Here is a 13,027-nt window from a genome sequence, read left to right as displayed (position 1 = left end):
TACCCAACTGGCAGGGCCGTGACAGCCGCTATAAAGCAGCAGTTTTTTGTTTGAGGGGATACAGGCTAAGCCATTATTCTTTAGATTTAATCATTTAGCAGCATTTTTTACTTTTCAGTTGGGCTATTTTGGTTCCATAGCATTTGAGCTATATAGATTTTATTTGTGTCCTTGGCCAAGGCACTTCACCCCACTTGCCCTGGGGGAATGTCCCTGTACTTACTTTAAGTCGCTCTGGATAAGAGTGTCTGCTAAATGACAACATGTAAATGTATTTAATGGCTGTTGCCACCATATTCTGATTATGAAATGTTGAAAGCGATATCCAAAGTGCCCTCTGTAGAAACTTTGGACTCTAATATGTTGACAAAATGAAACAAGGATTTGCATTCTGTCTACATCCAATGTTATGATTTCCGTTCTTGAAATGTATGCAAATATATCATATATCAATGTATGCATACTGTGTATATCATATTTTACAACTTAATGCTTCATTTTCTCATAGAAACATACATTTACAACTGGGGAGGTTTTGTGTTGATATGTATATATTCACTGGGGTGTCTCCACTTAACCCATTTGTTTGTCCTTGGGTTGCTTTGACCCATTTTCTGATAATTTCCATATCAGATATGTTGGTTTCCTTCAAACAAAACATTTCAAACCAAAAAGAACAATGTATAGAGTACCCTGCAATGCTCTTCACAAGTTAAATAAATGATCATTTCACATACTTTCATTGAATTTGAATGTTTTCACTTATATTTCAATTCATTCAAAAAACAACAAATAGAACATTGAAAGAAAGAAATGTTAAAACACCCCTCGAATAGACTAAGGCACAAAATACATCTTTGGGACAAGCCACAAAAAAAGGTACAAAAAGACTCAAACCTAGAAAAGAGTTAAACAAATACATCTTCCTCAAGTGTCTCCCTACCCCAGGAACACAGAGAAAGAATATCAGTGTAACTGCAGCTAAGTTTAGTGTAATTCATTCGTACATTCAGTCAGTCATGTAATACCTTCTCATATTGCAGTTTCTCTATCTCCAGCCTTGTTTTCTCCATTAAAAGCCTCTCGACCTACGGTCTCGGTTAACAAACGTTTAACAAATCTCGGTTTACAAAGGCGTTTGCAGACCTGTCGAGGAGTAAACATTTGCAGTTTATCATGGAGATACGTAAAGTGAGGTGTCCCTACTCTACGTTTGAACGTTTATTTTGAGACCTAATTTATTTAATGGTGATATGTTAGTAGGTTGTGGCATGCAGTCAGTGTTCTGAGTCTCAAGGTACGTACGAGTTTTGTGAACTTTAATTTGACCGCCCTCATGGGCAGCGTAAAGACAGTGTGCTGTGTTCTGTATTGCTGCAGTGGAGCCAATATAAGTTTGGCGCTCATAAACATTCTGTGATTTATTTCATATGTTGTAAATATCAGTTTTTAAATAGACACACAATAATATATTAATATTATTGGATTCAAAACTTTGCAATTCCAATCCAAAGTCCTTTATTGTTAATTTACATGTAATGCTTATTGCAGACATCCCAACCTGCAGAGACTCATTGTAAGGCAGATTTTCTGTGTAGCCTACATGTACAGCCGAAGTATCTGTAAGGTCAAGAGGTCCTGCAGCAAGGCCTCTCTGAGCAGAATATAGGACACAGCCCAGACAGTTAGGAGACTGTGAGGCAAAACATGTACGAACTGGGACTTGAACGTAATTAACGACCACCGTAGCTGCTCTAGTGTACAGTGTACTGACCACTGAAGACCCGTCAAGGAAGCAATTCTGTGCGTTCTATATCCGTACTGTCCAACTCATGTATTCAAGCAAGGCTGAGAGACAGAGTTTTCACTCATGCCATCAGTTTGTCTTGAACTGATTGTTTGATCCGGGTGCTCGACTAATATACCAAAGTCAAACTCCTTTCCGTTGTCATGACTCCTTCGGCCTGCCTTTCTTCAGAATAACCTCCCTATCACTCATTTCAGGGAGGTGGCTTCTCCTGGAACTTCTGGGAGACTTGGGATGTCTGCTTATTGTGTATTAAATAAAGGTAGGGAAGGCAATGTTTGTTACAAAAGTAACTTCATGTCTTCATAGCAACCACTAAAAAAGAGGTTTGACGGTAATATGAAATCATTCCAACATCTGTGGGCGTGGCAATACTGTAATAAGAACGGCCAATCATTAAGGGGTACCCTGACTATTGATTGGACGGGCAACCTGTCTGTCTGTCGCACTCTGCCCCTCCACTCAATGCTCGTTACTGTAGTTTTGTGGGAGTTGCTTTAAGGGGAGGAGGTGGGATATTTTGGTTGAAATTGTGTCAAAAAGAAGCTAAAAATGGCTAGCTTCACGCAACTTGCCTACCCTGCCATTAACTTGGGACTGTTTCTTCCAGATCCCCTACTGGCCAATCATACTTGATCATGGGCGGAGACTAGACAGAGAAGACACCTTAAGGCTCCAGAGAAACTAAAGACACTCAACCAGAGAGACTACAGAGAGAGGCTCAACCAGAGAGACTACAGAGAGAGACTCAACCAGAGAGACTACAGAGAGAGACTCGACCAGAGAGAGACACAACCAGAAACAGCAGTAACCAGACACAGGATCAACCAGAGAGAAACAAGCTTCCAGAGACTAGATACAGGATCCAGAGAGACCAGACAGAGAACAAAGAGAGAGCTGAGTTATGGAGACACATCACTGTGATACATGTGGGAAGAGCCTTTCCTCATCCAGTAGCCTCAAGAAGCACTTGAGGATTCACACTGGAGAGAAGCCCTACACCTGTGACATCTGTGGTAAAACCTTTAGACAGACTGTGGAATTAACAGTTCACCACAGAATCCACACTGGAGAGAAGCCCTACACCTGTGACATCTGTGGTAAAACCTTTAGACAGAATGGCCATTTCAGAGCTCACTGCAGGACCCACACAGAAGAGGAGATCTAAGCAGCACACACTGACTATTTATGTCAAACAAATGACATATTGAAGACTTTCTTGCACATCTATGATAGAAAAAACAAGGGGGTGAAGTTGTCCCAGCAGTCACCACCTGAGAGAACTTCTGTATGACCCACAGCTGGAAGAACTACTGGCCTGCACCTACTGGGACAGCACATGCAGTAACACCAGATCTACAGTCCAACATGACTGGACACAGGGAAGATACTCTACCCCTGTAACAATGGAGGGGAAGCTGTGTCAGACTGGGTAGAATCTAGGTAAACACTGGCTGACACCTTTCAGTTTTGAAGCACATATTTGTATTTTCATAAGAAACCCATCATGTTTATCTCTGCAGCCCTTTAGAGTGTCTGTGTGTTTCACCCATTTATTGAGTAAGATTGGTTGGTTTGTTATTGTTTTAATTACAACCTGGTGAGGGTAATGCAGGTTGTTCTTGAAACTGTATCTGTACTTTAAGGAATACAATACTTCGTAGTTCTGACACCAAAACTGTGTCAATACTGAAGGATTGTTAAGGATTTTACCATTAGCACCCCTATGCTTTGGAAAGACTTGTCTGAGGACATGACATTATATTTCATTCACTAAATACACCAGATAGTGTACGTAGAAAGTACAGCAGAAGATCAATAGCCAGAACAAGCATGACAGGAAAGAATAATACCTTATTTTTTATTGTTGTTGTTGAGATACACAACTCATTAATGATTCTCTCTTTTATAGTTCTCTCTTTTTAGAGAACCCTTGGCATAGGAACGGGGGGGAACGAGTCCCCCTCAATATTGGAAAATGCTGCATGTGTCCCACCAAAACATTACCCTAGATACCACAGGGACAAAAACATTTTTTAACTTTTATTTTGAAAGCGCGACAAAGAAGATTTCGGGTCAATGTGTCCCCCAATGCAAAAGTAAATCCTACGCCCTTGTAGAGAACCATTGAGTGTCCCAGCTGTGAATCATTTTATGAGGCTAGACTTGCCCCCCAAAAATGTACCCATAAAGTTTTCAGCGTCAATGCACCCCTCCATCCCCGTTATGCTGGTGTCGTGAGTGATCGAGCCAGAGACAATGGACAATAGGTAATATAAGCTATAGTTATGAGGTTCTGCCACCTCATTAAAGGAATACATATTTCGAATGGTCATTATAATTTGCAATGATAATCTGGTTAATTTATGTAGGCTATAGGCAAAATACATTGAATGATGGAGAATAAAACATTGTGGTCTTTGGTCAAATTGAAAGTAAAGTAAAATCATCTGTGGCAGTTGTTTGTCCCTTGAATTCTGTAATCTCTGCCCTTGCCAGAGACTGCAAACAATATAAGTGTTGTACCGAAATCATTTCAAACATCGTCAGTCACATAAGCGCAGCTAGTTCTGGCAGGGCAATCGGGCAGCGCGCGTCATTGATTTAACGGGGACGTAAGGCGTCTTACTCCACCTTCCTTTACTCCACCCACTACCACACCCATGTTAGCAGCGCATATCCATTGGGCCACGTCCGATAAGGCGTCTTTAAAAGACGCGCGGATATGCACACACTCACCCCGGTCGTTGTATGATCAGTGACACGTCCCGTTGCAGCAATTTAAAATGTTCTAGAAGAGGGGTTTTGTGTTGGCCTAAGATAAATATATACCAGAACATGCCATGAGACATGTTATAATTTTTCATGTTGAATTTACATTCATGACTCACCTTCTGAAGGGCATGACTTTAACTTCGTTCATCCAGCTTCATAGACAGAACCCAGTGCCATGTTTAAAAAATATAAAAAAATCTGAGGATGGGCAGTATTTTTGTGAGCCAATCTTCATAACAGTTGGTAAATGCGAAAATAGCCCAGTCTGTTTGGGTTGAGTGTCTGGTTTCGGAGAGAGGCCCTCTCTTACTGGATGATGAATGTAAGAACCTTAAGTTTCCTTTTATGAATAAGTATTTCACAAACCTAGACTTTGTGTTCACAAAAATGTTTCACCTTTATTGGAACATTTCATATGAATCATCTATGACCAACAGATCAATGATCAGTAAATATGCAGGATGAAAAAGATAAATGAAAATAATGGAATAAATAGAATACAAACACAGACTGATATGCCTCTGTGGTTTTATTTACCCTGTAAATTGAACACCTGTTTCTTTTTTACCACTTCTAATCATATAGCCTATAATTTTGAAGAAAACCAAATTACTATGAAGAGAAGTTGTATGCCAAAGAAGTTTTGTCACAGTGTTAGGTGTTTCTCCAGTAAAAATAAACCTGAGAAACATACACCTCTCACCAAATGATCAACATTTCATATGCAATGTGGGCCATTATGACTGACAAAAGATGTCATTTATATGTGAAAGTTGCAGATCTCCTACTGGCCAATCATACTCGATCATGGGCGGAGACTAGAAAGAGAAGACTCTATAAGACTCCAGAGAGACTACAGAGACTCAACCAGAGAGACTACAGAGAGAGAATCAAACACAAACAGCAGTAACCAGAGGATCAACCAGAGATGTGGGAAGAGCCTTTCCTCATCCAGTAGCCTCAAGAAGCACATGAGCTCACATCAGAATCCACACTGGAGAGAAGCCCTACAGCTGTGACCTCTGTGGTAAAACCTTTAGCCAGGCTAGCTGTTTCAGAGTTCACAGCAGGATCCACACTGGAGAGAAGCCGTACACCTGTGACATTTGTGGTAAAACCTTTAGCATGGCTGGACATTTAAAGGTTCACCGCAGGATCCACACAGGAGAGAAGCCCTACAGCTGTGACCTATGTGGTAAAACCTTTAGCCGGGCTGACAATTTCAGAACTCATAGCAGGATCCACACTGGAGAGAAGCCCTACAGCTGTGACCTCTGTGGTAAAACATTTAGCCATGCTGGCCATTTCAGAGCTCATAGCAGGATCCACACTGGAGAGAAGCCCTACAGCTGTGACCACTGTGATAAAACCTTTAGACAGTCTGGGGATTTCAGAGCTCATAGCAGGATCCACACTGGAGAGAAGCCTTACAGATGTGACCTCTGTGATAAAACCTTTAGACAGGCTGGGGATTTAACATCTCACCGCAGAATCCACACTGGAGAGAAGCCCTACAGCTGTGACCTCTGTGGTAAAAGCTTTAGACAGGCTGGGGAATTAACAGTTCACTGCAGAATCCACACTGGAGAGAAGCCCTTCAGCTGTGACCTCTGTGATAAAACCTTTAGCCGCAATAGCAATCTCAGACGTCACCGCCTGTCCCACACTGGAGAGAAGCCCTAAGCAGCCCACACTGACTATTTATGTCAAAGAAATGACATTCATGCAGATCTATCATAGAAAAACCAAGGGGGTGAAGTTGTCCCAGAAGTCACCACCTGAGTGAACTTCTGTATGACCCCCCAAAAAATGTGTTACGCATAACGCAGCGTTATGCTGGTGTTGTGAGTGCTCGAGCCAAGGACACTGGACATCAATAAGCAATAGAGCCTTGGTGGCTGCCGCCTCCTCATAAAAGGAATACATATTTCGAATGATAATTTTAATCTGTGATGACTTTGCGTGGTTGATTTATGTATGGGCAAAAGAGATTGAATGATGGAGAATAAAACATTGTGGTCTTTGGTCAAATTGAAAATAAAGTGAAGTGACCTATGGCAGTTGTTTGTCGCTTGAATTCTGCAATCTCTGTCCTTGCCTGGCTGAGACAGCAAACAATAGACCAATAGATAGTTGTACCGAAATCGGTGACCTATCGAAAACACTCAGTTTGGCAACTGAAGTGTTGAGGTATACAACTCATTAAGGATTTTTCTCTTTTAGAGAGAATCATTGAGTGTCTCAGCTGTGAATGATTTTATGAGGCAAGACTTGCCCCCAAAAACGTACCCATCATTTTGTATGACCCACAGCTGGAAAAACTACTGGCCTGCACCTACTGGGACAGCACATGCAGTAACACCAGATCTACAGTCCAACATGACACAGGAAAGATACTCTACCCCTGTAACAATGGAGGGGAATACAATACTTAGTTGTTCTGATGTACACCAATAATTGTGTCAATACTAAAGGATTGTTAAGGATTTTTACCATTAGAATCGCTTTGGAAAGACCTCTCTGAGGACATATATTTAATTCACTGTACGTCATGCTAAATACACCAGATAGTGCACATAGAAAATACAGCAGAAGAACAAGAACAATAAATCTACCTTACTTTTCATTGTTGTTTACAATATTATTGTGTTTATAGTTTCACACGTGCAAACAGGGCGAGGGACGTAACAGTCTGTGTTCTGCACCTCTCTTTCACCAACTGTCTTTGGAGGAGGGGAGCATTGAACTGATCCTCCCAAGGTTTCTAAAAATACATCTCAAATGTTCCTTGTTTTTTGGTTGGTTGAGGGGAAGTTCTATGGGCGTATGTGAATCCCTCTGTGACATTGCTTGTAAAAAGGGCTATACAAATAAATGTGATTTGAATTTGATGATCAGTCGTCCAATGCCTACTGATCTCTATCCATTGTTGAAGACTATGGACGCACTTCTCTGTATTTACATTTACAAGTAAAGGGTCAAGAGACTAGATGGTTCTGCAACAAAAGGGTTAATTGTTCTATTTACCAGATGATAGCCTGAAAACAGGGCAGTTTGTACCCTTCTCTCCTACTTCACTGGAAGATGAAGACTGGAACAGAGATGTGGTAAACACAGGGCTGGGCTGTAAGGCCTATGTCCTCAAATCTACGTCATCACATTATAAATCTGAAGCACGGACAGTAACGGTAGGCTATATATCACGATATATACATTTTTTTGAAACATTTTTTGTCCATTTGTTTCAATAGACTGCAATCTGCACCGTCCATAATTTGGTACATTTGGTACAACTCTAAGTTTGGGGAAAGGGAAATGTGCTGCGAAGCATGTAACATAAAATACACTCAGGACTCTGCTTTGTGAAGAGGAGGGTGTATTTATGTTAGTCAAGTTGAGAGATCATCTGAGTGAGTGAACCAAGTACAGACTACATACCAGTGACACTAGAATGCTCTAGTCCAGCTGTTACTCTGCTGCTCTGAGGGAAAGCCCCAAGAAACAGGATATGGGTTAGATAAACCTTCACAGGCAATTGCGGTTATTATATCCACCTGTGATCTCTAATAGTCTTTCACATATTATGTGAATGTTTTCATTTTTCTCATCCACAGCCTAGTCAAGTCAAACATTGTCAGTCAACTAACATTATACTTGATTTCTCTTGTCAAGAAATGACATACGTTCACCACAATAATTACTACCTAAATAAATACTTTTGACATTTACAGTCAAATATAATCCTGTACTTTCGACAGTTCAAACTTATTTAAATACAACAGAAAATAATGCTAAAACCTACAGGAAAATATTTAAAGACAAAAGCAATTTCAGTCTTACTCCATACTATGTAGCATATTACAGAGTGTACTGAATTATGTGTATTTACATATGTTGTGTGTCATAGGTCTGGAGACTCAGACATGTATGAAACAGTATGGGGATTAATAAGGAGGATTTCTTTTTTTAAAGATGGGTGAACAACTGAAACAATATTCATTAATCGGTGAGATGACTGAAGCTAAATAACTTACTGAGCACAGCCCTGTGGGTAACGGTTCTTACTATCTCAAATGAAAACAGCATAGCAACTAATACATAAATCTCTTCATAATTATGAATTGATGATACTGAGTTAAGTACTATACCCACATTAAGATAGTAAAAGAAAATATTTTAAAAGAGCATTTGGTGGGTACAACATGTTCATGTCCGACAAAGCAGGGGGAGTGAGGTGACATGGAATAATAATAGTCACATTTAAAATATCCGCTGTCGATTTTCTGTAGATGCTCAAAAAGGAAACCATTTTTATGCAGAGACACCAACTGTTCAGTGTTAAAGTAACTTTAGATGATTAAGTAATACATGTTGAATTTGTTGAGAATCTGCTGTACATAACATCTGCAGATGGAATATTATCAAATGATTGTGACATTGTACAAGAGTGTTGTTTGTGTGTGTGCGTAAGTGGTTGCGTGTATTTGTGAGAGGAATATTCTATTTCCATTTTTTAATTAGAAAAATGAGCAATTTCCAATCCAAGGTCCTTTTATTGTAAATTTACATGTAATGCCTATTGTGTAGTAATTAATCAGATAGGTTTGTATTATTTTGAAGAAAAGCAAATTAGTATAAAGAGTTGTAAGCCAAATAAGTTTTGTCACAGTGTTTTGTGTTTCTCCAGTAAAAATAAACCTGATAAACATACACCTCTCACCACATGATCGACATTACATATGCAAAGTGACCCATTATGCCAGACAACATGTGTAATTTATATGTGACAAATGCAGATCTCCTACTAGCCAATCAAACTCGATCAGGGGCGGAGACTAGAGAGAGAAGACTCCTTAAAGGCTCCAGAGAGAAAACAGACACTCAAACAGAGAGACTACGGAGACTCAACCAGAGAGACTACAAGGAGAGACTCAAGAGGAAAAAGCACTAACCAGACGGAGGATCAACCAGAGAGAAACAAGCTTCCAGAGACTAGATACAGGATCCAGAGAGCCAGAGAGAGAACAAAGAGAGAGCTGAGTTATGGAGACACATCACTGTGACACATGTGGGAAGAGCCTTTCTTCAACCGGTAACCTCAAGAAGCACATGAGGATCCACACTGGAGAGAAGCCCTACAGCTGTGACCTCTGTGGTAAAACCTTTAACCAGGCTTGCAATTTTAGAGCTCATAGCAGGATCCACACTGGAGAGAAGCCCTACAGCTGTGACCTCTGTGGTAAAACCTTTAACCAGGCTTGCAATTTTAGAGCTCATAGCAGGATCCATACTGGAGAGAAGCCCTACAGCAGTGACCCCTGTGGTAAAACTTTTAGCCATGCTAGCAATTACACAGTCCACAGCAGAATCCATACTGGAGAGAAGCCCTACAGCTGTGACCTCTGTGGTAAAACTTTTAGCCATGCTAGCAATTACACAGTCCACAGCAGAATCCATACTGGAGAGAAGCCCTACAGCTGTGACCTCTGTGGTAAAACCTTTAGACAGACTGGGGAATTGACAGTTCACCGCAGAATCCACACAGGAGAGAAGCCCTACAGCTGTGACCGTCGTGGTAACACTTTTAGCCATGCTAACACTTTCAGAGCTCACAGCAGGATCCACACTGGAGAGAAGCCCTACAGATGTGACCTCTGTGGTAAAACCTTTAGCCGGGCTGACACTTTCAGAGCACATAGCAGGACCCACACTGGAGAGAAGCCCTACATCTGTGACCGTTGTGGTAAAACCTTTAGCCATGCTAACACTTTCAGAGCTCACATAAGAATCCACACTGGAAAGAAGCCCTACAGCTGTGACCTCTGTGGTAAAACCTTTAGCAATGCTGGCAGTTTCACAGTTCACCGCAGGATCCACACTGGAGAGAAACCCTACAGCTGTGACCTCTGTGGTAAAACCTTTACACAGACTAGGGAATTGACAGTTCACTGCAGAATCCACACAGGAGAGAAGCCCTTCAGCTGTGACCTCTGTGGTAAAACCTTTACACAGACTGGGGAATTGACAGTTCACCGCAGAATCCACACAGGAGAGAAGCCCTACAGCTGTGACCTCTGTGGTAAAACCTTTAGTCGTGCTTGCGATTACAAAGATCACTGCAGGATCCACACTGGAGAGAAGCCCTACAGCTGTGACATCTGTGGTAAAACCTTTAGAATGACTGGGAAATTGAAAGCTCACAGCAGGATTCACACTGGAGAGAAGCCCTACAGCTGTGACCTCTTTGGTAAAACTTTAGCCGGGCTGACCATTTCAGAGTTCATAGCAGGATCCACACTGGAGAGAAGCCCTACACCTGTGAACTCTGTGGTAAAACCTTCAGCCGGGCTGACTGTTTCAGAGTTCATAGCAGGATCCACACAGGAGAGAAGCCCTACACCTGTGAACTCTGTGGTAAAACCTTCAGCCGGGCTGACTGTTTCAGAGTTCATAGCAGGATCCACACAGGAGAGAAGCCCTACAGCAGTGACCTCTGTGGTAAAACCTTTAGGCAGGCTAGCGGTTTCACAGCTCACTGCAGAATCCACACTGGAGAGAAGTCCTACAGCTGGGACCTCTGTGGCAAAACCTTTAGGCATGCTAACAGTTTCACAGACCACCGCAGAATCCACACTGGAGAGAAGCCCTACAGCTGTGACCTCTGTGGCAAAACCTTTAGGCATGCTAGCAGTTTCACAAATCACCACAGAATCCACACTGGAGAGAAGCCCTACAGCTGTGACCTCTGTGGTAAAACCTTTACACAGACTAGGGAATTGACAGTTCACTGCAGAATCCACACAGGAGAGAAGCCCTTCAGCTGTGACCTCTGTGGTAAAACCTTTACACAGACTGGGGAATTGACAGTTCACCGCAGAATCCACACAGGAGAGAAGCCCTACAGCTGTGACCTCTGTGGTAAAACCTTTAGTCGTGCTTGCGATTACAAAGATCACTGCAGGATCCACACTGGAGAGAAGCCCTACAGCTGTGACATCTGTGGTAAAACCTTTAGAATGACTGGGAAATTGAAAGCTCACAGCAGGATTCACACTGGAGAGAAGCCCTACAGCTGTGACCTCTGTGGTAAAACTTTAGCCGGGCTGACCATTTCAGAGTTCATAGCAGGATCCACACTGGAGAGAAGCCCTACACCTGTGAACTCTGTGGTAAAACCTTCAGCCGGGCTGACTGTTTCAGAGTTCATAGCAGGATCCACACAGGAGAGAAGCCCTACACCTGTGAACTCTGTGGTAAAACCTTCAGCCGGGCTGACTGTTTCAGAGTTCATAGCAGGATCCACACAGGAGAGAAGCCCTACAGCAGTGACCTCTGTGGTAAAACCTTTAGGCAGGCTAGCGGTTTCACAGCTCACTGCAGAATCCACACTGGAGAGAAGTCCTACAGCTGGGACCTCTGTGGCAAAACCTTTAGGCATGCTAACAGTTTCACAGACCACCGCAGAATCCACACTGGAGAGAAGCCCTACAGCTGTGACCTCTGTGGCAAAACCTTTAGGCATGCTAGCAGTTTCACAAATCACCACAGAATCCACACTGGAGAGAAGCCCTACAGCTGTGACCTCTGTGGTAAAACCTTTAGACAGAATGGCCATTTCAGAGCTCACTGCAGGACCCACACAGAAGATGAGATCTAAGCAGCACACACTGACTATTTATGTCAAACAAATAACATATTGAAGACTTTCTTGCAAATCTATGATAGAAAAAACAAGGGGGTGAAGTTGTCCCAGCAGTCACCACCTGCGAGAACTTCTGTATGACCCACAGCTGGAAGAACTACTGGCCTGCACCTACTAGGACAGCACATGCAGTAACACCAGATCTACAGTCCAACATGACCGAACACAGGGAAGATACTCTACCCCTGAAACAATGGAGGGGAAGCTGTGTCAGACTGGGTAGACACTTGGTAAACACTGGCTGACACCTTTCAGTTTTGAAGCACACATTTGTATTTTCATAAGAAACCCATCATGCTCAATATCAATTTCTGGTTGACCTCTGTTTATCTCTGCAGCCCTTTAGAGTGTCTGTGTGTTTCACCCATTTGTTGAGTAATATTGGTTGGTTTGTTGTTGTTTTAATAATTCTTGAAACTGTGTCTGTACTTTAAGGAATAAAATACTTATGTCAAAACTTATGTTAAAATATTTGTGTCAATACTAAAGGATTTTTGAGGATTTTACCATTACCACCCCTATGCTTTGGAAAGACCTGTCTGAGGACATTATATTTAACTCACTGGACATCATGCTAAATACACCAGATAGTGCACATAGAAAGTACAGCAGAAGATCAATAGCCAGAACAAGCATGACAGGAAAGACTTATACTTTATTTGTATTGTTGTTTACTCTTACAGTATTTATAGTGTTATGATCATATTTTTTTGAGTCAAGTTCCTCTATGGATACAATGTTGT

The 13,027-nt window shown here is 41.9% G+C and overlaps 1 protein-coding gene across 1 annotated transcript in view; it reads left to right on the top strand.

Moving 5' to 3' along the window:
- Window positions 1–2,711: 2,711 nt before the first annotated feature.
- LOC146253848 (uncharacterized) overlaps window positions 2,712–13,027 on the top strand; it is a 29,923-nt gene continuing 19,607 nt past the window's right edge. Inside the window, 5 exon segments of the mRNA XM_084676638.1 lie at window positions 2,712–2,843; window positions 5,627–5,940; window positions 9,649–10,832; window positions 10,835–11,671; window positions 11,674–12,183. Coding sequence (XP_084532764.1) covers window positions 2,712–2,843; window positions 5,627–5,940; window positions 9,649–10,832; window positions 10,835–11,671; window positions 11,674–12,183 — 2,977 coding nt within the window.

The sequence above is a fragment of the Hypomesus nipponensis genome, chromosome 17 (genome assembly GCF_054491055.1).
Source record: "Hypomesus nipponensis isolate SF chromosome 17, ASM5449105v1, whole genome shotgun sequence".
In the NCBI taxonomy this organism is placed as follows: Eukaryota; Metazoa; Chordata; class Actinopteri; order Osmeriformes; family Osmeridae; genus Hypomesus; species Hypomesus nipponensis.
This window is presented reverse-complemented; position numbering and strand designations above follow the sequence as displayed.